This window comes from Leucoraja erinacea, unplaced genomic scaffold, assembly GCF_028641065.1.
Source record: "Leucoraja erinacea ecotype New England unplaced genomic scaffold, Leri_hhj_1 Leri_54S, whole genome shotgun sequence".
Taxonomy (NCBI): domain Eukaryota; kingdom Metazoa; phylum Chordata; class Chondrichthyes; order Rajiformes; family Rajidae; genus Leucoraja; species Leucoraja erinaceus.
This window is the reverse complement of record NW_026576454.1, coordinates 772,629-795,258: the sequence shown is the minus strand read 5'-3', so window position 1 is coordinate 795,258 and position 22,630 is coordinate 772,629. Positions and strand designations below refer to the sequence as shown.

At 49.0% G+C, this 22,630-nt stretch overlaps 1 protein-coding gene and 5 non-coding genes across 6 annotated transcripts in view; 4 read left to right on the top strand and 2 right to left on the bottom strand.

Moving 5' to 3' along the window:
* The first annotated feature begins 1,648 nt into the window (after positions 1-1,648).
* Positions 1,649-1,720, top strand: trnae-cuc (transfer RNA glutamic acid (anticodon CUC)). Its single transcript has one exon. It is a non-coding gene; the product is annotated as a tRNA-Glu (tRNA).
* A 4,353-nt stretch (positions 1,721-6,073) lies between these two features.
* On the top strand, positions 6,074-6,145 carry trnae-cuc (transfer RNA glutamic acid (anticodon CUC)). Its single transcript has one exon. It is a non-coding gene; the product is annotated as a tRNA-Glu (tRNA).
* Positions 6,146-7,545: 1,400 nt separating this feature from the next.
* Positions 7,546-7,617, bottom strand: trnae-cuc (transfer RNA glutamic acid (anticodon CUC)). Its single transcript has one exon. It is a non-coding gene; the product is annotated as a tRNA-Glu (tRNA).
* Positions 7,618-9,227: 1,610 nt separating this feature from the next.
* trnae-cuc (transfer RNA glutamic acid (anticodon CUC)) lies at positions 9,228-9,299 on the bottom strand. Its single transcript has one exon. It is a non-coding gene; the product is annotated as a tRNA-Glu (tRNA).
* Positions 9,300-10,557: 1,258 nt separating this feature from the next.
* On the top strand, positions 10,558-10,629 carry trnae-cuc (transfer RNA glutamic acid (anticodon CUC)). The gene has a single exon. It is a non-coding gene; the product is annotated as a tRNA-Glu (tRNA).
* Positions 10,630-12,623: 1,994 nt separating this feature from the next.
* The window catches only part of cops6 (COP9 signalosome subunit 6), a 44,277-nt gene continuing 34,270 nt past the window's right edge, over positions 12,624-22,630 (top strand). The window contains exons 1-4 of the mRNA XM_055630853.1: positions 12,624-12,703; positions 14,703-14,828; positions 19,225-19,356; positions 22,467-22,555. Of these exons, the coding sequence (XP_055486828.1) occupies positions 12,670-12,703; positions 14,703-14,828; positions 19,225-19,356; positions 22,467-22,555 (381 nt within the window). The 5' untranslated portion in view covers positions 12,624-12,669. The remainder of the gene's footprint in view (positions 12,704-14,702; positions 14,829-19,224; positions 19,357-22,466; positions 22,556-22,630) is intronic.

Here is a 22,630-nt window from a genome sequence, read left to right as displayed (position 1 = left end):
TTGACTCACACAGCATGAAACTTGTATGGATTGTATTACATAGCAGGGAAAAGTTCTTTGCTGCAGCGTGTAGCGAGTATCTCCGGCTCCCTGCCTCTAGGCTCGGCGGTCTCCCTGCCGCCCGGGCTGTGAGTAAAGGGGACAGAGCAAGGGGTTCGCGTACAAGACCAGCACAGCTGTAATCTCCTCTCCTCCCCTACCCTCCCTATCCTCTCCCCTCCTCGCGTCCGGACGTTTGCCCCTTTCCCCTCCCCGCTCCTACCTTAAGGAGAGCTGAACTGGCCAAATATTCACTCGTTATACAGAAACAAAGAACTGCAGATAGACACTAAGCGCTGGAGTAACTCGGCGGGTCAGGCAGCATCTCTGGAGAACGTGAATATGTGACGTTTCGAGCCTGCACCCTTCTCAAGATTAATTTGTAGACCCCCCCCCCCCCCCCCCACCCAAACTTCTCCTGTCCAAGTGCTGCAGTAAATGCTGTCCAACGCCGACCCCTGCTGGAGCAAGGCGGGAGGTGCAGTCAGTGGAGACAGACAAGACACAAAATGCTGGAGTAACTCAGCGGCCAGGCATCTCTGGAGAACGTGGAACAGGCGCCGTTTCTGGCCGGGACCCTTCTTCAGTCCGTTCCTTGTTCCCGCACCAGAGAGGTTCCTTGTGTGAAGGGCAGCAACGTAGTGGAACCAAAAGCTGCCTTCCCCGGACCGGGAATCTGACACCGTGTGTCTATATCAGTATTTCAGCATCTGCTGTTCCTCCTATCCACGTCAGATGGAACCTTGAAGAGTCTGAAGAAGGGTCCCGATCCAAAACGTCACCTGTCCATATTCTCCAGAGATGCTACCTGACCCGCTGTATTACTCCAGCACTTTGGGGTATTCTTTCTCTCTAAAACAGCCTCTGTAGTTCCTTATGTTTAGAAACTTAGAAAATAGGCGCAGGGGGAGGCCATTCGGCCCTTCGAGCCAGCACCGCCATTCATTGTGATCATGGCTGATCGTCCCCTATCAATAACGCGTGCCTGCCTTCTCCCCCATATCCCTTGACTCCACTAGCCCCTCGAGCTCTAACTCTCTCTTTAAATCCATCTCTCTTTAAATCCATGTTTTTCTGAAAAACATGGACAGGAGAGGTGTTGGGGGAGGTGGGGGGGGGGGGGTCTACAATCAGTCTGAAGAAAGGTACCGACTCGAAATGTCACCTAACCATGTTCTTCAGAGATGTTGCCTGACCCGCTGAGTTACTCCAACATTTTGTGTCTATCTGCAGTTCTTTGTTCCTGTTTGACGAGTGTTTGACGAGTGAGATTTCACCCTCGGTCCCTTTGACAAACGGTGCCGGGGGTTCGAGCCCAGACACCCCGGGGAAGGGGAAGGATGGGGGGTGGGAGGAGGATGGGGGTGAGGAGAGGGGAGGGGAGAGGAGAGGACGATCCCAGAGGGAGATTACGAGATTACAACTGCCCTATCCCCGTCCCCTTTACCCACACCCTGGGCGGCAGCGAGATCGTCGTACCTAGAGGGGAGCAGCAGAAGATTACTCGCTACCCGCTGCAGCAAAGAACCTTACCCTGCGCTGTAATGCAACCCATGCTGTGTGAATCATTGCGGGAGCAATCTGTATAATCTCTATTGCGTTTACAGCTTCCCTGGTGGTCTAGTGGTTAGGATTCGGCGCTCTCACCGCCGCGGCCCGGGTTCGATTCCCGGTCAGGGAACGGCAGCTTTTCTATTTTCATGAAATTTTCTGGTGCAGAAATACGAAACTGCAGGTTTAATTTGGAGATACAGCGCGGAAACAGGCCCTTCGGCCCACCGAGTCCGTGCCGACCAGCGATCCCCGCGCTATCCTAGGGACAATTTACATTTATACAAAGCCAATTAACCTACAAACTTGTACTCGCTATGATTTAGAAGATTGAGAAGGGATCTTATAGAAACTTACAAAATTCTTAAGGGGTTGGACAGGGTGGATGCAGGAAGATTATTCCCGATGTTGGGGAAGTCCAGGACAAGGGGTCACAGTTTAAGGATAAGAGGAAAGTCTTTTAGGACCGAGATGAGAAAAACATTTTTTACACAGAGAGTGGCGAATCTGTGGAATTCTCTGCCACAGAAGGTAGTTGAGGCTAGATCATTGGCTATATTTAAGAGTTAGATGTGGCCCTTGTGGCTAAATGGATCGGGGGTATGGAGAGAAGGCAGGTACAGGATACTGAGTTGGATGATCAGCCATGATCATATTGAATGGCGGTGCAGGTTCGAAGGGCCGAATGGCCTACTCCTGCACCTATTTCTATGTTTCTATGTTTCCATGTCTTTGGGGTGTGGAAGGAAACCCGAGAACCCGGAGAAAACCCACTCGGTCACGGGGAGAATGACGCTGGTTCTGGATTGGGATCAGTCTGAAGAAAAGTCCAGGTCTATCCATGTTCTCCAGAGATTACTAAAGCATCTTTGGTATAAACCAGCCGGTTTACTAATATAGAAACAAAGTGTTCTTCAGACGTGTACAGATCCGTGTTCTCCTGCATCTCTGGAGAACTTGGACAGAAAGGTAACTCAGCGGCTCAGGCAGCGGCTCTGGAGAAAAACACTAGGTGATGTTTCAGGTCGAAACCCTTCTTCAGACTAGAGTTAAGGATGAGGAGACATTTGTTCAGCTAGTGTGTGTTGCCGCTGTGGAAAGTGGTGAGAATGAGTGTGAGTAATTGCAAGAGGAAGCAGTACAATGTCTGCCTCAGTGGCAGCTTGCCTGGTTAGGTTTCGGTGTTCTCGCCGCCGTGGCCCGGGTTCGATTCCCGGTCAGGGAAGGAAACGGAAGCTTTTGGTCTCACATGCTTTACAGGAATTTCTCCGATGGAACTAACGGCACGTGAATCGTGTAATGAATGAAAAATGATTTGTGCCGAAAATAGAGAGAAATTCAGTGGCACACCTGGAGAAAAGGAACTGCAGAGGTTGGTTGATAGACAAAAAGGACACAAAGTACTGGAGTGACTCAGAATTATTGATGTAACTCACAGAGAGAACTGCAGATGCAGATTTATTCCAAAGATTCTGTAAGACTGACTTACTAAGTGCTGGAGTTACTCAGCGGGTCAGGTAGCATCTCTGGAGAACATGGATATGTGACGTTTTGGGTCGGGATCCTTCTTCAGACCCATCGTGGTTCCATCACCAAATACATTCTTGCCATAGAGGGAGTACAGAGAAGGTTCACCAGACTGATTCCTGGGATGTCAGGACTTTCATATGAAGAAAGACTGGATAGACTCGGTTTGTACTCGCTAGAATTTAGAAGATTGAGGGGGGTCTTATAGAAACGTACAAAATTCTTAAGGGGTTGGACAGGCTAGATGGAGCAAGAAATTGTTCCCGATGTTGGGGAAGTCCAGAACAAGGGGTCACAGTTTAAGGATAAGGGGGAAATCGTTTAGGACCGAGATGAGAAAAACATTTTTCACACAGAGAGTGGTGAATCTGTGGAATTATCTGCCACAGAAGGTAGTTGAGGTCAGTTCATTGGCTATATTTAAGAGGGAGTTAGATGTGGCCCTTGTGGCTAAAGGGATCAGGGGGTATGGAGAGAAGGATACTGAGTTGGATGATCAGCCATGATCATATTGAATGGCGGTGCAGGCTCGAAGGGCCGAATGGCCTACTCCTGCACCTATTTTCTAAGTTTCTATGTTTCTATCATGTGTAAATGCCAGGAACCGCAGATGCTGAATTACTAATATAGACAGATTATGTAACGATATATGTTCTCCAGATTCCCGGTCAGGGAAAGGCAGCTTTTGGTCCCACTGGTTTGCAGCCCTTCACACTAGGGATCTCTCTGGGGCAGGAACAAGGAACAGACTGAAGAAGGGACCGGGCCGAAACGTCGTCTATTCCACGTTCTCCAGAGATGCTGCCTGACCCGCTGAGTTACTCCAGCACTTTGTAACTATCTCTTGACTGGCTGCACTTCGCGTCTTGCTCCGGCAGGGGCCGGAGTGGTACAGCATCGCTCTGTAAATCCTAATTAAACAGACACAAAGCAAAGATACCAGAGGAGCATCTTTGACACAAAGTGCTGGAGCAACTCAGCGGGTCAGGCAGCATCTTTGGGGGAGGGAATGGACCCGAGGGAGGTCGGGGAAATAATCAATTGTTGATTGATTGATTGATTGATTGATTGATTGATTGATTGATTGATTGATTGATTGATTGATTGAGTTGATTGATTGATTGAGTTGAGTTACCTATCTATCGAATGATTGATGAATTAATTGACATTCATTAATTCATCGATTATCTATCGATTGATTATTTGATTAATTCATTGGCATTAAATAATTAATTAATTAATCAATCGCTGACTAAATAAATAAATGAATGAGTGAATTAATTAATTCATTACTAAAGTGGAACTCATTGCCACAGACGGCTGCGGAGGCCAAGTCAATCGATATTTTTAAGACAGAGAAAGATTCTTGATTAATACGGGTGTCAGCGGTTATGGGGAGAAGGCAGGAGAATGGGGTAGGAGGGAAAGATATAGCAGGCAAGATTGAATGGCGGAGTAGACTTGATGGGCTCGATGTTCTAATTCTGCTCCTATCACCTATGAACATGAAATATTTTGGTTAGACTCAAGATGCTTGAATCTGGAACTAAACACAACCTGGAGGACCTCAGCGGGCCAGGCAGCATCTTTGGGGGGACATGGAAGGGAAACCTTTCGCTTCGACCCAAGGAACTACAGATTTTATCGGAATGATGTTGTCAAGCTGGAAAGGGTGCAGAGAAGATTTACGAGGATGTTGCCAGGCCTAGAAGGCCTGAGTTATAGGGAGAGGTTGAGCAGGCTAGAGCTTTATTCCCTTGAGCACAGGAGGATGAGAGATGATCTTCGAGAGGTGTATAAAATCAGCAGTGGAATTGATCGGGTAGATATCACATAGTCTCGTGTCCAGTATAGGGGAATTGAGAAGCAGGGAGCATAGGTTTAAGGGGGAAAGATTTAATACAAACCTGACGAGTAACATTTTTCACACAGAGGGTGGTGGGTGTATGGAACGAACTGCCGGAGGAGGTAGTTGACTATCGCAGTTTAAAGACAGGTACATGGATAGCACAGGATTGGAGGGATATGGGCCAAATACAGGCAGATGGGACTAGTGTAGATGAGGCATGTTGGCCAGTGTGAGCAAGCTGGGCCGAAGGGCCTGTTTTCATGCTGTGTGACTCCATGACTAGGGGAATCAAGGACCAGAGGATATGTGTTGATGGTGAGGAGGAAAATATTTAATGGAACCTGAAAGGTAGAATTTTTCACACAAAGATTGGTGGGTGTATGGAAGATCTGCTGGAGGGGGTAATAGAAGCAGGTACTATTGCAACTTTTAAAAAGCAATCAGACACGTACATGAATAGGACTCTGAGATGCTGGAATCCGGGGCAAACAAATTGCTGGAGGAACTCAGCGGGTCAGGCAGCGTCCGTGGTCAGATACAAATAACTGCAGAAGCTGGTTTTCAAAAAAAGAAAAAAATGCTGGAGTGATGTACAGACACAAAGTTACTCCAACACTTTGTGTCTTTACCTTTCGGTTACTTGGTCTGACCATTCAATCCCTCCCCAGATGCTACCAACCCTCTCAGTTCCTCCGGCACTTATTCCAGATTCTAATACAAGGAACTGCAGATGCTGGTTTACTAATACAGACAGAAAGTGTACCTATCCATGTTCTCCAAAGATGCTGCCTGTGTTTTGTCTTTCTCCTGCACACACTGATTTTTGAGTTGGGAGAGCAGAATATTGCAGCTGTAATCTTAGGAGAGCCCCATAGTGTTGAGTTAGTGTTGAGGAGACACGGTCTGAAGAAGGGTTTCGGCCCGAAACGTTGCCTATTTCCTTCGCTCCATAGGTGCTGCTGCACCCGCTGAGTTTCTCCAGCTTTTTTGTGTACCTTTGAGGAGACATTTGTGCAGCTTGTGTGTGTTGTCGGAGTGGAAAGTTTTGAGAATGAGTGTGAGTAAATTGCAAGAGGAAGTAGTACAATGTCTGTCTCAGTGGCAGCTTCCCTGGTGGTCTAGTGGTTAGGATTCGGCGCTCTCACCGCCGCGGCCCGGGTTCGATTCCCGGTCAGGGAAATGCAGCTTTTGGTCCCACTGCTTTGTTGCCCTTCACACAAGGAATCTCGGGACAGACTGAAGAAGGGTCCAGACCCGAAACGTCTCCTATTTCACGTTCTCCACAGATGCTGCCTTCGCCGCTGAGTCTTTCTTTGTGACTCTCTTCACTTGATGGCACCACCCTCCTTGCTCCAGCAGGGGTCGGCGTTGTACAGCATCGCTCGGTAAACACCATAACACACCATTCAAATTATCACACAGCGTGGAAACAGGCCCTATGTCCCAGCTTGCTCACACTGACCATCATATCCCATCTACACTAGTCCCACCCAAAGATCTTAGAGCTTTGGTCCCACCTGCCTGTGGTTGGCCCATGTCCCTTTAAACCTGTCCAATCCGTGCACCCGTCTAATTGTTTCTTAAGTGTTGTGATAATCCCTGCCTCAACCCCCTCCGGCAGCTCGTTCCATATACCCAGTGTAAATAAAAGTAATGTTATTTTATGGGCGAATCTTTCCACCTTCACCTTGAACTCTTGTTCTCGATTCCTCTCAAGAGATTTTGTGCATCTACCCAATCTATTCCTCACATGATTTTATACACCTCTATAAGATCACCCCTCATCCTCCTGTGATCCAGAGAATAAAGCCCTAGCCTGCTCAACCTCTCACTGTAGCTCAGGCCATCAAGTCCTGGCAACATCCTCGTAAATGTTCTCTGCACCTTTTCCAGCTTGACAACATCTTTCCAACAAAATCTGCAGTTCCTTGAGTCCCACCGAAAGCTTTCATAATAAGTTCATTAATGTTAGGAGCAGAATTAAGCTATTCGGCCCATCAAGTCAACTCAGCCATTCAATCATGGCTGATTTCCCTCCTAACCCCATTCTCCTGCCTTCTCCCCATAACCCCTGACACCCGAACTAATCGGGAATCTGACAATCTCTGCCTTAAAAATATCCATTGACCTGGCCTCCACTGCCTTCTGTGGCAATTAATTCAAACATATTTATCCATTTATTTATTTATCATTTTTTATCATCTATCTGTCTGTCTTTTTACTTACATATTTAATCAATCAATTGACCAATTAACCAGCCAATTGATTAAATGATTACCCAATTCAATAATTGATTATTCCCCCCTCCCTCAGGTCCATTTCCATTCCACAGATGCTGCTTGACCCGCTGAGTTACTCCAGTACTTTGTGTCTGTCTTTCGGGTTGTGGTGTTAATAGAGCGGTGCTGAAAAGCGCCGACCCCTGCTGGAGCAAAGCGGGAGGTGCAGTCAGTAAAGACGGACAAGACACAAAGTGCTGGAGTAATTCCGCGGCTCTGGCAGCATCTGTGGACAACGTGGAATAGGCAGGAAGATTCCTTGTGTGAAGGGCAACAAAGCAGTGGGACCAAAAACTGCCTTTCCCTGACCGGGAATCGAACCCGGGCCGCGGCGGTGAGAGCGCCGAATCCTAACCACTAGACCACCAGGGAAGCTGCCACTGAGGCAGACATTGTACTACTTCCTCACACTCATTCTCACCATTTTCCACACCTGCCTTACACACTAGCTGAACAAATGTTTCCTCGTCCCTAACAACTCTATGGGGCTCTGCTAAGATGACAGCTGCAATATTGAGGGGGGTGATGGGGAGAGTAATTGAAGGGGGCGGGGGGGGCATGTTGGTCAGTGTGGGCAAGTTGGACCAAAGGGCCAAATCTTCCTGCTCCAGAACACGGCACAGACTGAAGAAGGGTCCCGGGCTCCGAATCATCGCCTATTCCACGTTGTCCACAGATGCTGCCTGAGCCACGGAGTTACTCCAGCACTTTGTGTCTTGTCCATCTTTACTGACTGCACCTCCCGCCTTGCTCCAGCGTTGTGCACCACCGCTCTGTTAACACCACAACCCGAAAGGCAGACACAAAGTACTGGAGTAACTCAACGGGTCAAGCAGCATCTGTGGAATGGAAATGGACCTGAGGAGGGGGAATAATCAATTATTTAATTGTGTAATCATTTAATGGTTGATTAATTAATTAATTGATTGATTAAATGTGTGGGTGAAAAAGACAGATAAAAAAACAGATGATAAAAAATGATAAATAAATAAATGGATCAATATATTTGAATTAATTGCCACAGAAGGCAGGGGAGGCCAGGCCAATGGATATTTATAAGGTGGAGATTGTCAGATTCTCGATTAGTTCGGGTGTCAGGGGTTATGGGGAGAAGGCAGGAGAATGGGATTAGGAGGGAAAGATAGATCAGCCGTGATTGAATGGCTGAGTTGACTTGATGGGCCGAATGGCTTAATTCTGCTCCTAACATTAACAAACTTATGAAAGCTTTCGGTGGGACTCAAGGAACTGCAGATTTTGTTGGAAAGATGTTGTCAAGCTGGAAAAGGTGCAGAGCACATTTACGAGGATGTTGCCAGGACTTGATGGCCTGAGCTATAGTGAGAGGTTGAGCAGGCTAGGGCTTTATTCTCTGGATCACAGGAGGATGAGGGGTGATCTAATGGAAGTGTATAAAATCAGGAGAGGAATAGATTGGGTAGATGCACTAAATCTCTTGAGAGGAATCAAGAACAAGACTCCATGGGTTCAAGGTGAAGTGGAAAGATTCACCAATATAAAATAACATGACTTTTATTTACATTGAGGGTGGTTGGTGTATTGAACGGGCTGCCGGAGGAGGGAGTTGAGGCAGGGACTATCACAACACTGAAGAAGCAATTAGACAGGTACACGGATTGGACAGGTTTAAAGGGATATGGGCCAACCACAGGCAGGTGGGACTAGTGCAGATGGGACATAGGGCCTGTTTCCACGCTGTGTGACGATTTGAATGGTGTTGTGTTGTGGTGTGGTGTTTACAGAGCGATGCTGTACAACGCCGACTCCTGCTGGTGCAAGGAGGGAGGTGCAGTAAGTGAAGAGAGACACAAAGAAAGACTCAGCGGCGAAGGCAGCATCTGTGGAGAAAGTGAAATAAGTGACGTTTCGGGTTGGGACCCTTCTTCAGTCTCTCCCTTGTTCTGGCACCAGAGAGATTCCTTGTGTGAAGGGCAGCAAAGCAGTGGGACCAAAAGCTGCCTTTCCCTGACCGGGAATCGAACCCGGGCCGCGGCGGTGAGAGCGCCGAATCCTAACCACTAGACCACCAGGGAAGCTGCCACTGAGGCAGACATTGTACTACTTCCTCTTGCAATTATTCACACTCATTCTCACCACTTTCCACACCTGCAACACACACTAGCTGAACAAGTGTCTCCTCATCCCTAACTCAACTCTATGGGGCTCTGCCAATATTACAGCTGCAATATTGAGGGAAGAGGGGGGTGATGGGGAGAGGAATTGAAGGGGAGGTGAGGGCATGTTGGTCGGTGTGGGCAAGTTGGGTCAAAGGGCCTGTTGAATGCTGTATCACTCTATGACTTAAGTAATTTCAAGGAATAAACATGATGGGTTTTTTTTAAACTGGTGTATAAGACCGGTCTTGACTCAAAACATCATCCATTCTTTCTCTCATGCGATGCTACCTGTCCCGATGAATTACTCCAGCTTTTTGTGTCTAACTTCTCCTTCCATCTCCACCCACACACCAGACCTTCTGAAGGCACCAGACGGCATGGTGTTGGTTCTCCCCTGGGGCATCCTTCACTGCTGGAGGCAGCTCTGTGAGAGGCAGGGCACTCCTCCTGAAACACCCCCTGTTCCTCTGCCTCCCCGAACTGCTTCCTCCGGCAGTTTGTGTGTTGTGTTGCTGAAGATTCCTGCATCTCCAATCCCCTGCGTCATCTCTGACAATGTACACAGATTTCAATGACAGAGCCATTTACTCATGGTCGCCCTGTCGCACTCTCACCCTGTCCTCTCTCCCCACTCCTCTCCCCCTCTCCTCCACTCCCCACCTCCCTCTCCATCCATCTCCCTTCCCCTCCCCAATCCATGCCTCTCCCACCGTCTCCCTTCTCTCCACTACCCTCTGTTTCTCCCCACCCCCTCTCATCCTCTCTCTCCCCTCCTCCCCGGCTCCCCTCTCTATACTCCATGCTCACCACACACACCCCTATCCCGCCCCTATCTCTTCCCCTCCCACCCCTCCATTTTCTTACTCACTCTTGACTCGCCATCTCCTCTACCCTCTCTCCCCCTCAACACCTCCCCCATCTCTCTTTAACTCCCCCCCCCCCCCCCCTCCCGCCTCCCGCTCTTCCCTCCTCTCCGCCCCCATCTTCTCTCCCCCCTCCCCTCACTCCCTCTCCCTCAATATTGCGGCTGTAATCTTAGCAAAGCCCCATAGAGTTGAGTTAGGGATGAGGAGACATTTGTTCAGTTAGTGTGTGTTTTTGGTGTGGCAAGTGGTGAGAATGAGTGTGAGTAATTGCAAGAGGAAGTAGTACAATGTCTGCCTCAGTGGCAGCTTCCCTGGTGGTCTAGTGGTTAGGATTCGGCGCTCTCACCGCCGCGGCCCGGGTTCGATTCCCGGTCAGGGAAAGGCAGCTTTTGGTCCCACTGCTTTGCTGCCCTTCACACAAGGAATCTCTCTCGGGCACGAACACGGAACAGACTGAAGATGTGTCCCAGCCTGAAACCTCGCCAATTCCACGTTCTCCAGAGATACTGCCTGAGCCGCCTACTTACTCCAACACTGTCTTCACTGATTGCCCTTCCTACCTTGCTCCAGCAGGGATCGGTGTTGTACAGCATAGATAGATAGATAGATAGATAGATAGATAGATAGATAGATAGATAGATAGATAGATAGATAGATAAGATTTAATCATTTGGACAGGTACATGGATAGAATTTTTGCAATTTTCCCATCTCGTCCCGTCTGTGCTTTCCACAGAGACCGCTCCCTCCGTAACTCCCTGGTCAATTCGTCCCTTCCCACCCAAACCACCCCCTCTCCGGGCACTTTCCCTTGCAACCGCAAGAAATGCTACACTTGTCGCTTTACCTCCCCCCTTGACTCCATTCAAGGACCCAAGCAGTCTTTCCAGGGGCGGCAGAAGTTCACCTGCACCTCCTCCAACCTGATCTACTGCATCCGCTGCTCTGGGTGTCAGCTGCTCTACATCGGTGAGACCAAGCGTAGGCTTGCCGATCGTTTCGCCGAACGCCTTCGCCCGGTTGCAATAACCAACCTGATCTCCCGGTGGCTCAGCACTTCAACTCCCCCTCCCATTCCGAATCTGACCCTCCTGTCCTCGGCCTCCACCATGGCCAGAGGGAGGATCACCGTAAATTGGAGCAGCAGCACCTCATATTTCGCTTGGGCAGTTTACACCCCAGCGGTATGAACATTGACTTCTCTAATTTCAGGTTGTCCTTACTTTCTCCTCCCCTTCTCAGCTCTCCCTCAGCCCACTGGTTCCACCTCTTCCTTTCTTCCCCCTCCCCTTTGTTTCATTATGTTCTGTCTCTATCTGGACGATACATAATGGATGATTAAAGCAGCTTTGCTTACTTGAACTTTATTGGCTTTGTGCAGTTCATCCATCTGCCTCTGTACCCTTATCTGCAACTGGGCCACAAGCCCAGTGTCACCTCTAAAACAGTCCCCCGTACAACAGTACTTAAATAAACAATCCTATTGTTACACCTTCACCCTCCCCCCCCCCTGGTTCACCCTCCCTTCACCCTCCCCCCCTCCCCCTCCCCTCCCTCTATCCCCCCCCCCCCCCCCCCCCCTCCTCCACCCTCACATCAGTCTGAAGAAGGGTTTTGGCCTGAAACGTTGCCTATTTCCTTCGCTCCATAGATGCTGCCTCACCCAATGAGTTTCTCCAGCATTTTTGTCAACCTACATGGATAGGACAGGTTTGGAGGGATTCGGAACAAACACAGGCAGGTGGGACTAGTGTAGGCCAGGCATGTTGGCCGGTGTGGGCAAGTTTAGTAGAAGGGCTCATTTGAATGCTGTATGACTATGTGTCACTCCAACTTTTAGTTTTTAGTGTTTAGTTTTAGTTTAGAGACACAGTGCGGAAACAGCCCATTCGGCCCACCAATGATCCTAACACATTAACACTATCCCACATACACTCGGGACATTTTACCTTTACACCGAACCTACGGGATATTTAAACTCAGATTTCCAGCATCTGCAGGATTTATTTTTGCCTCATATTTCTGGCATCTGCTGGATTTGTTCTTTGACTTAGTCTTTCAGCACCTGCAGGATTTGTTTTTGCCTCAAATACCAAGTATCTGCAGGATTCATCTTTGCCTCTTATTCCTAGCGTGTGCAAGATTTTGCCTCAGATTCCCAGCATCCACAGGAACTGATTTCGACTTAGATTCCCAGCATCTACAGGGTTTTACTACTATGGCGGCCTTTACTAACATGGCGGCCGTCACGAACATGGCTGCCTTTACTAAAATGGCCGCCTATACCAAGATGGCTACCTTCACCATCAACGGTGACCTTTACCAACATGGCGGCGACGTCTCGTCTGATTGGTCACGCCGGCTCTGCGTGTGACGTCAACTGGGAACGCGGCGCATGCGTGCGGGGTGCCGCCGGGCGTTATGGCGACGAACGGGATGGAGGTGGAGCCGGCGGGTGAGTCGCGCTGTGTCCGCGCCGCCCGGGGGCTCCGACCCCGCTGGTGACCGCCCGGCGACGGGGGGGAGGCGGCCGGGAGGGGAACGGCGCAGTCCGGGGCGGGCGGGAGAGGTCCCCATGGCGGCCAGGCCGCGGGGAGAGCGGAAAGGGGCGGTGGGAGGACCGGGAGCAGGCGGTGGGAGGACCGGAAACGGGCCGGTCTGATTGGCCGCCTTCCCTGTTGCTATGGCGAAAGGAACAGGCAGAGGAAATATAGAAACATAGAAATTAGGTGCAGGAGTAGGCCATTCGGTCCTTCGAGCCTGCACCGCCATTCAATATGATCATGGCTGATCATCCAACTCAGTATCCTGTACCTGCCTTCTCTCCATACCCTCTAATCCCCTTAGCCACAAGGGCCACATCTAACTCCCTCTTAAATATAGGCAATGAACTGGCCTCAACTACCCTCTGTGGCAGAGAGTTCCAGAGATTCACCACTCTCTGTGTGAAAAAAGTTCTTCTCATCTCGGTTTTAAAGGATTTCCCCCTTATCCTTAAGCTGTGACCCCTTGTCCTGGACTTCCCCAACATCGGGAACAATCTTCCTGCATCTAGCCTGTCCAACCCCTTAAGAATTTTGTAAGTTTCTATAAGATCCCCTCTCAATCTCAGTGGGACAGGCAGCATCTCTGGAGCGAAGGAATGGGTGACGTTTTGGGTTGAGACCTTTCCTCAAATCTTCTTCTGAACTCAATGCTCTGACTTATAAAGGCCAATGTGCCAAATGCCTTTTTGACCACCCTACCTGCAACGCCACCATCAAGGAACCATGCACCTGCCCGACCATTCACTATGTAGGTCCATGTTAAAACCAACCACTTTTGTATCATCTGCAAACTTGTTAATCTTGCCATGTACATTCTCATCAAAATCATTAATATTGACGACAAACAGTAATGGGCCCAGCACTAAAACCTAAGGCACATCACTAGTCATGGGCCTCCAGTTCGAGAAGCAACCTTCCTCGAGTCCTGGCAACATCCTCGTAAATCTTCTCAGCGTCTATCAAGGTGAATGACTTCCCTCGATATCAGAAATGAACACAGCACTCAAATTGCGGCCTTACACACTGAAATTGTAACATTATGTCCCAATACCTTAGCTGATGAAGACCAATGTGCCAAAACACATCTTCACCATTTATCTACCTTTGGTGCCACCTCGGGGAAAGATTTATCTGTATAGACACTCCCCAACTTATGTACAGGTCCACCGCCAGAGAGCATCTGGATTATCCGTTTTGCCCGACTAACAGAGGCTGCAGTTAGATTTGACCCGCTAATTGCCCGCGGAAATCGATGAGGTTGAGATCGGCCACCTCACCCGGCCTAGGTGCCACATCTCCACGGGGGCTTTGTGGTGGGTTTCAAGTGCGCGCTCGTAATTTAGTCCGGATTAAAGGAGCTGCCAGACCACCAGTTGCCGGAACATCAGTGGTTGAGCTATAACAGGCAACTTGCATAAACTCGCATTTGCGTCACCAATTCTTTAAGCCCCACTGCTTTATTTCCGAATCGTGCATCATGGTAGCAGAGCGCCACTGCCCTCGCATGTGGCCTTTCCGCAAGCCAGTCAGCTCTTCTCGTGGAGGTTTGCAAACGGTCTCCACGTCAGAGCTCCCCCTGCGGTCTCCAACTAGGAGCTCCCACCCACCGCGGTCCCCACCTCGGAGCTCTCGCCCACAGTCTCCAACTCGGAGCACCCTCGCGTGGTCCCTACCTCGGAGCTTCCCCGCGGTCTCCACAATGAAGCTTCTCACACCCCCCCCCCTGTGGTCCCCACCTCGGTGCTCTCGCCTGCAGTCTTCAACTCGGAGCTCCCTCGCGTTGTCCCCACCTCGGAGCTTCCCCCGTGGCCTCCACGATGGAGCTTCCCCCCCGCGGCCTCCGTGGGATGATTTTATGGAAGAATGAGCATTCTCGATTCTCTTCATTCTCGTTCCTTCCCACTGCAGCAACGCCGAGCGTGATGGCTTCGGGAGTGACGGGCAGCGTCTCGGTGGCGCTGCACCCGTTGGTCATCCTCAACATCTCCGACCACTGGATCCGGATGCGATCGCAGGAAGGCAGACCAATTCAGGGTAGGTTGTGTGAAACTGGTGGGAGGTGAGCCTTGGGTTGGGTGTACAGAACTGCAGCAACTTGAGTTCCAACGCCGGTCATAGAGTGATACTGAGTGGAAACAGGCCTATCATATAACCATATAACAATTACAGCACGGAAACAGGCCATCTCGACCCTTCTAGTCCGTGCCGAACACATAATCTCCCCTAGTCCCATATACCTGCGCTCAGACCATAACCCTCCATTCCCTTCCCATCTATCGGCCCAACTTTCCCACGTCAACCAACATGCCCCATCTACACTAGTCCCACCTGCCTGCGTTTGGCCCATATACCTCCAAACCTGTCCTATCCATGTACTTGTCCAACTATTTCTTAAACGTAGGGATAGTCCCAGCCTCAACTACCTCCTCTGGCAGCTCGTTCCATACACCCACCACCCTTTGTGTGAAAAAGTTGCCCCTCAGTTTCCTATTAAATCTTTTCCCCCTCATCTTAAACCTATGTCCGCTGGTCCTCGACATCTCCGCCACGAGTCCACCCGACCTATTCCTCTCTTGATTTTATACACCTCTATAAGATCACTCCTCATCCTCCTGCGCTCCAAGGAATAGAGTCCCAGCCAGGTGGGAAATAACAACGGAAAATCAGCTTCAACGTTGATGGGGAAAAAAAGAATGGAGGAAAAAATTAATACAAGTCCACCACCGATATTACGCCCCCCTTGGGTCCAGAGCCTTGTCGGTTTATCCGTGATGCCGGACCAACAGAGGTCACGGCCTCCGAAAAAACGTTCCAATGGCTCCGGCTAGCCATTGCAGAGCCCCACCAGAGCCCCACCCAAATTCGATCAACGGGGCCACGGAAACCACGATGGGGTCGAGAACAGCTGCCTCACCCGGCCCGGCCCAGGTGCCACGTTTTCATCAGTGGGTCATCCAGGGGGGATTTCAAGCGCGCTCTCTGTGTAATTTTGTTCAGATTGAAGGAGGTTATACAGTAGACAATAGGTGCAGGAGTAGACCATTTGGCCCTTCGAACCAGCACCCCCATGCAATGTGATCATGGCTGATCATCACCAATCAGTACCTCTTTCCTGCCTTCTCCCCATATCCCCTGACTAAGAGCCCTATCTACCTCTCTCTTTACAGCATCTAGAGAACCTTCCTCCACTGCCCTCTGAGGCAGAGAATTCCACAGACTCACCACTCTCTGTGAGAAAAAGTGTTTCCTCGTCTCCGTCCTAAATGGCTTACTCCTTATTCTTAAACTATGGCCCCTGGTTCTAGACTCCCCCATCATCAGGAACATGTCTGAAGAAGGGTTTCGGCCCGAAACGTTGCCTATTTCCTTCGCTCCATAAATGCTGCTGCACCCGCTGAGTTTCTCCAGCTTTTTTGTGTACCATCAGGAACATGTTTCCTGCCTCTAGCGTGTCCAAGCCCTTAACAATCTTATATGTTTCAATGAGATCTCCTCTCATCCTTCCAAACTCCAGATGGTACAAGCCCAGCTGCTCCATTCTCTCAGCATATGGCAGTCCCGCCATCCCGGTATTTAACCTTGTAAACCTACGCTGCACTCCCTCAATAGCAAGAATGTCCTTCCTCAAATTAGGGGACGAAAACTGCACACAATACTCCTGGTGTGGCTCACTGGGGGGCTCTGTACAACTGCAGAAGGACCTCTTTGCTCCTATATTTGATTCCTCGTGTTATAATATGTTGTTGAAAAATCGGTGGTGAACCTGTACTTTTTAAATATTGGGAGACTGAGAAGACACCCTTATCTACCATATCTGGTAGACAAATCACATAAGCTATCGAGAATACGCAGCACGTAATTTAGAACTACAGCACAGAAACAAGCCCTGCTGCCCATTTTCAATCTACACACTACGGGACAATTTACAGAAGCGGATTTACCAACAAACCTACACATCTTTGGGATGTGGGAGGAAACCGGAACCGGAGGAAACCCACAAGGTCACAGGGGGAACATAGAAAATAGGTGCAGGAGTAGGCCATTTGGCCCTTCCAGCCAGCACCGCCATTCAATATGATCATGGCTGATTATCTAAAATCAGTACCCCGTTCCTGTTTTTTCCCCATATCGCTTGATTCCTTTAGCCCTAAAGCTAAATCTAATTCTCTGTTGAAAAGAGCCAGTGAATTGTCCTCCACTGGCTTCTGTGGCAGAGAATTGCACAGATTCACAACTCTCTGGGTGAAAGTTTTTTCCTCATCTCAGTCCTCAATGGCTTACCCCTTATTCTTAAACTGTGACCCCCGGTTCTGGATTCCCCCCAACATCGGGAACAATTTTCCTGCATCTAGCCCGTCCAATCCTTTAAGAATTTTATATGTTTCTATAAGATATCCTCTCATCCTTCTGAATTCCAGTGAATACAAGCCCAGTCGTCCCATTCTTTCATCATTTGTCAGTCCCGCCATCCCGGGAATTAACCTGGTGAACCTACGCGGCACTCACTCAATAGCAATAATGTCCTTCCCCAAATTAGGAGACCAAAGTTGCACACAATATTCCAGTCTCACCAGGGCCCTGTGCAACTGCAGGAGGACCTCCTTGCTTCAAGACTCAAATCCTCTCACAATGAAGGCCAACATGCCATTAGCTTTCTTCACTGCCTGCTGTACCTGCATGCTTACTTTCAGTGACTGATGTACAAGCACACCCAGGTCTCGTTGCACCTCCCCTTCTCCAAATCTGACACCATTCAGATAATCCCCTACCCCCTCCATCCCCTACTCCCAATTCCTCAGTCTACGCCACATCTGCGCCCAAGATGAGGTGTTCCATACTAGAACATCCAAGATGTCCTCATTCTTTAGGGAACGGGGGTTCCCCCCTCCCATCATAGATGAGGCCCTCATTTGTGTCTCCTCGGCACCCCGCAGCTCCGCCCTTGATCCCCCTCCCCCTAGTCGCAACAGAGACAAAGTACCACTAGTCCTTACCTTCCACCCCATCAACCATCGCACACAACACATAATCCTCCGAAATTTCCGCAAACTCCAAGGGGATCCCACCACTAGCCACATTTTCCCATCTCCACCCCTTTCCACCTTCTGCAGAGACCGTTCCCTCCGCAACTCCCTGGTTTACTCATCCCATCCTACCCAAACCACCCCCTCCCCAGGTACCTTCCCCTGCAACCGCAGAAGATGCAACACCTGTCGTTATACCTCCTCCCTCGACACTGTCCAGGGACCTCAACAGTCCTTTCGGGTGAGGCAGAGGTTCACTTGCACCTCCTCCAACCTCATCTACTGTATCCGTTGTTCAAGATGTGGACTATACATCGGCGAGACCAAACGCAGAATGGGCGATCGTTTTGCGTGAACAAACCTGCTCTCCCGGTTGCTGGACGCTTTAATTCTCCTTCCCATTCCTACACAGACCTGTCTGTCCTCAGTCTCCTCCATTGTCAGTGAGGCTAAACGCAAATTGGAGGAACAGCATCTCATATTTTGCTTGGGCAGCTTACAACTTCAAGTAACCCTTGCATCCCCCTCTCTCCACCCCCACCCTGGTCCTCCTACTACTTTCACTGTCATCCTGATTAGTTTCTCTGTTTGTATCCTGCCATTATCACCTTCTCCACAGCCAACAATGAATAGAAGTAGAATTAGGCCATTCGGCCCATCAAGTCTACTCCGCCATTCAATCATGGCTGATCTATCTCTCCCTCCTAACCCCATTCTCCTGCCTTCTACCCATAACCTCTGACATCTGTACTAATCAAGAATCTATCTATCTCTGCCTTAAAGATATCTACTGACTTGGCCTCCACAGCCGTCTGTGGCAATGAATTCCACAGATTCACCACCCTCTAACTATAGAAATTTCGCCTCATCGCCTTCCTAAAAGACGTCCTTTAATTCTGAGGCTATGACCTCTGGTCCTAGACTCTCCCACTAGTGGAAACTTCCTCTCCGCATCCACTATATCCAAGCCTTTCACTATTCTGTACGTTTAAATAAGTTCCCCCTCCTCATTCTTCTAAACTCCAGCGAGCACAGGCCTGATGCCAACAAACACTCATCATACGTTAATCCACATTCCTGGGATCATTCTTGTAGGCTCCACCTTTGATTGATCATCTGGCTGGCTTTGGTTTGTTCTTTTCATACCTTTCTTTCATTTATCCCCTTTCATATCTCTCGTTTCCCTCTTCCCCCACCCCCACTCTCGACACGAAACGTCACCCATTCCTTCTCTCCAGAGATGCTGTCCAAGTCACTGAGTTGCTCGGGGCTGGGTTTCTGCTTACTCCAGCCCCCTTGTACCTCTGTTCTTTGTCCTCTGGTTTCTGATTCCCCTACTCTGGGTAAAAGCCTCTGTGCATTCACCCCATCTATCGGTTGTGAATCTGCTGTTCTTGTGCTTTCAGTAATCGGGGCACTGATCGGGAAGCAAGAAGGCAGAAACATCGAAGTGATGAACTCGTTTGAGCTTCTCTCACACACGGTGGAGGAGAAGATCATCATCGATAAAGAATATTACTACACCAAGGAGGAACAATGTGAGAATTTAACTTCAGCACATCGCATTCCCCCCAACAGTTTAGTTTGGAGATACCGCGTGAAAACAAGGCCTTCGGCCCACCGAGTTCGCACCGATCAGCGATCCCCGCACACTAACACTATCCTACACACACTAGGGTTCATTTTACAATTTTTACCAATGCCAATTAACCTACAAACCTGTACGTCTTTGTAGTGTGGGAGGAAACCGGAACACCCAAAGAAAACTCATGCAGGTCACGGGGAGAACGTGCAAACTCCGTACAGACAACACCCGTAGTCAGAATCAAACCTGGGTCTCTGGCGCTGTGAGGCAGCAACTCTACAGCTATGCCACTGTGCCCTGTTTTAAGGCTCTGGCAATCTCGAGTCCCGATTCTGTCAGCTTCCCTTGGCGTTCTGCCCTCAACACGCCAGGTAACACAACAGATAGGTGGGGCGAATGCACAGAGGCTTTTACCCAGTGTAGGGGAATTAAGAACCAGAGGACGTAGGTTCTGTGGCTTGGTTGGGGATTCCCAGTTTCTGGCTCAGGATTGGCCTCTTCAGCCATCTCGAGACCCACAGGAAGCTCCCACCAAGAGGACAACCATACTCGACTTCAACTGATCACCGAGGATGATCCTGAGGGTCTGCGTAACACGAGGACTATGTGGGGTCATATAGAGTCCTACAGTGTGGAAACAGGACCTTTGGCCCAACTTGCCCATATCAACCAAGATGCCCCATCTTCACTAGCCCCACCTGCCCACATTTGGCCCATATCGCCAAAGATCTGTCCTATCCATGTACCTGTTCAAAGTCAGCATGGATTCATGAAGGGGAAATCATGCTTGACTAATCTTATGGAATGTTTTGAGGATGTAACAAGTAGAATGGATAAGGGAGAGCCAGTGGATGTGGTGTATCTGGTCTTTCAAAAAGCTTTTGACAAGGTCCCACTCAACAGAGCAGTGTGCAAAATTAGAGCACATGTTATTGGGGGTAGGGTATTGAGACATGGATAGAGAACTGGTTGGCAGACAGGAAGCAAAGAGTAGGAATTAACGGGTCCTTTTCAGAAGGCAGGCAGTGACTAGTGGGGTGCCGCAAGACTCGGTGCTGGGACCCCAGTTGTTTACAATATATATTAACGATTTAGACGAGGGAATTAAATGTAACATCTCTAAGTTTGCGAATGACACAAAGCTGGGTGGCAGTGTGAGCTGAGAGGAGGATGCTATGAGGCTGCAGACTGACGGATAGGTTAGGTGAATGGGCAGATGCAGTATAATGTAAATAAATGTGAGGTTATCCACTTTGGTGGCAAGAACAGGGGAGGTGCAATGTGTGTGCTTGTATAATCAGTTACTGAAAGTAAGCATGCAGGTACAGCAGGCAGTGAAGAAAGCTAATGGCATGTTGGCCTTCATTGCAAGAGGATATAAGTTTAGGAGCAAGGAGATCCTACTGCAGTTGTACATGTCCCTGGTGAGACCGCACCTGGAGTATTGTGTGCAATTTTGGGTACCTGATTTGAGGAAGGACATTATTGCTATTGAGGGAGTGCAGCGTCGGTTCACCAGGTTAATTCCCGGGTTGGCGGGACTGACACATGATGAAAGAATGGGTCGACTGGGGATTTAGACTGGAATTTAGAAGGATGAGAGGGAATCTTATAGAAACATATACAATTCTTAGAGGATTGGACAGAATAGATGCATGAAAAATGTTCCCAATGTTGGGGGAGTCCAGAACCAGGGGTCACAGTTTAAGAATAAGGGGTAGGCTATTTAGGACTGAGGTGAGGAAAAACTTTTGCACCCAGAGAGTTGTGAATCGGTGGAATTTTCTGCCACAGAAGGCAGTGGAGGCCAATTCATTGGATGTTTTCAAGAGAGAGTTAGATTTAGCTCTTAGGGCTATGGGGAAAAAAGCTGGAATGAGGTACTTATTTAGGATGATCAGCCATGATCATATTAAATGGCAGTGCTGGTTGAAGGGCCGAATGGTCTACTCCTGCACCTATTTTCTACGTTTCTATGCTTCTCGATTAACCTACTCTGCAAAATGGAGGAACAGCACCTCATATTTTGCTTGGGCAGCTTACAACGTGGTGGTAGTAATATTGTTTTATCTAAGTTCAAGTAAGCCTTGCGTTACCCTGCTCTCCATTCCCCCACCCAAGTCGTACCAGCTTCAAAATCTTCTTGTTGAGTCTCATTGTCTGCAACTCATTTTCACCTTGTCCCCAGCTAACAATGGCCTGTATCAGTTTATTTGCGCATCTTTCATTCATTTGTTCTGTGTCTCTTTACTGCCTCAACTACCTCCTCCGATAGCTCATTCCATACACCCACCACCCTTGCGTGAAAAAGATACCCCTCAGGTTCCTATTAAATCTTTCCCCCCTCACCCTAATCCTATGACCTCTGGTTCTCGATTCTCCCACTCTGGGCAAGAGACTCTGTGCGTCTACCCGATCTATTCCTCTCATGATTATGTAGGGAGTGCAGAGAAGGTTCACCAGACTGATTCCTGGGATGTCAGGACTGTCTTATGAAGAAAGACTGGATAGACTTGGTTTATACTCTCTAGAATTTAGGAGATTGAGAGGGGATCTTATAGAAACTTACAAAATTCTTAAGGGGTTGGACAGGCTAGATGCAGGAAGATTGCTCCCGATGTTGGGGAAGTCCAGGACAAGGGGTCACAGCTTAAGGATAAGGGGGAAATCCTTTAAAAACGAGATGATAAGAATTTTTTTCACACAGAGAGTGGCGAATCTCTGGAACTCTCTGCCGCAGAGGGTAGTCGAGGCCAGTTCATTGGCTATATTTAAGAGGGAGTTAGGTGTGGCCCTTGTGGCTAAGGGGATCTGAGGGTATGAAGAGAAGGCAGGTACGGGAGAGTGAGTTGGATGATCAGCCATGATCATATTAAATGGCGGTGCAGGCTGTATGGGCCGAATGGCCTACTCCTGCACCTAATTTCTATGTTTCTATGTACACATACCTTGCAGAGCAAAGCTTTTCACTGTACCTCAGCACACATGACAGTAGTAAACTTAAACATTAAATCATTTTGTCTGCGATCTTCCAGTCATTGATTGATTTTCTTCCTCCTCCAGTCAAGCAGGTATTCAAGGACATGGAGTTCCTGGGCTGGTATACCACTGGTGGTCCTCCAGATGAATCTGATATCCATGTTCACAAGCAGGTCAGTCTACTGTAGTATGTAATCGGATGGAAGACAGTTACATAGTCTTTTGATGTTTACTTTAGGTTTCAAAGG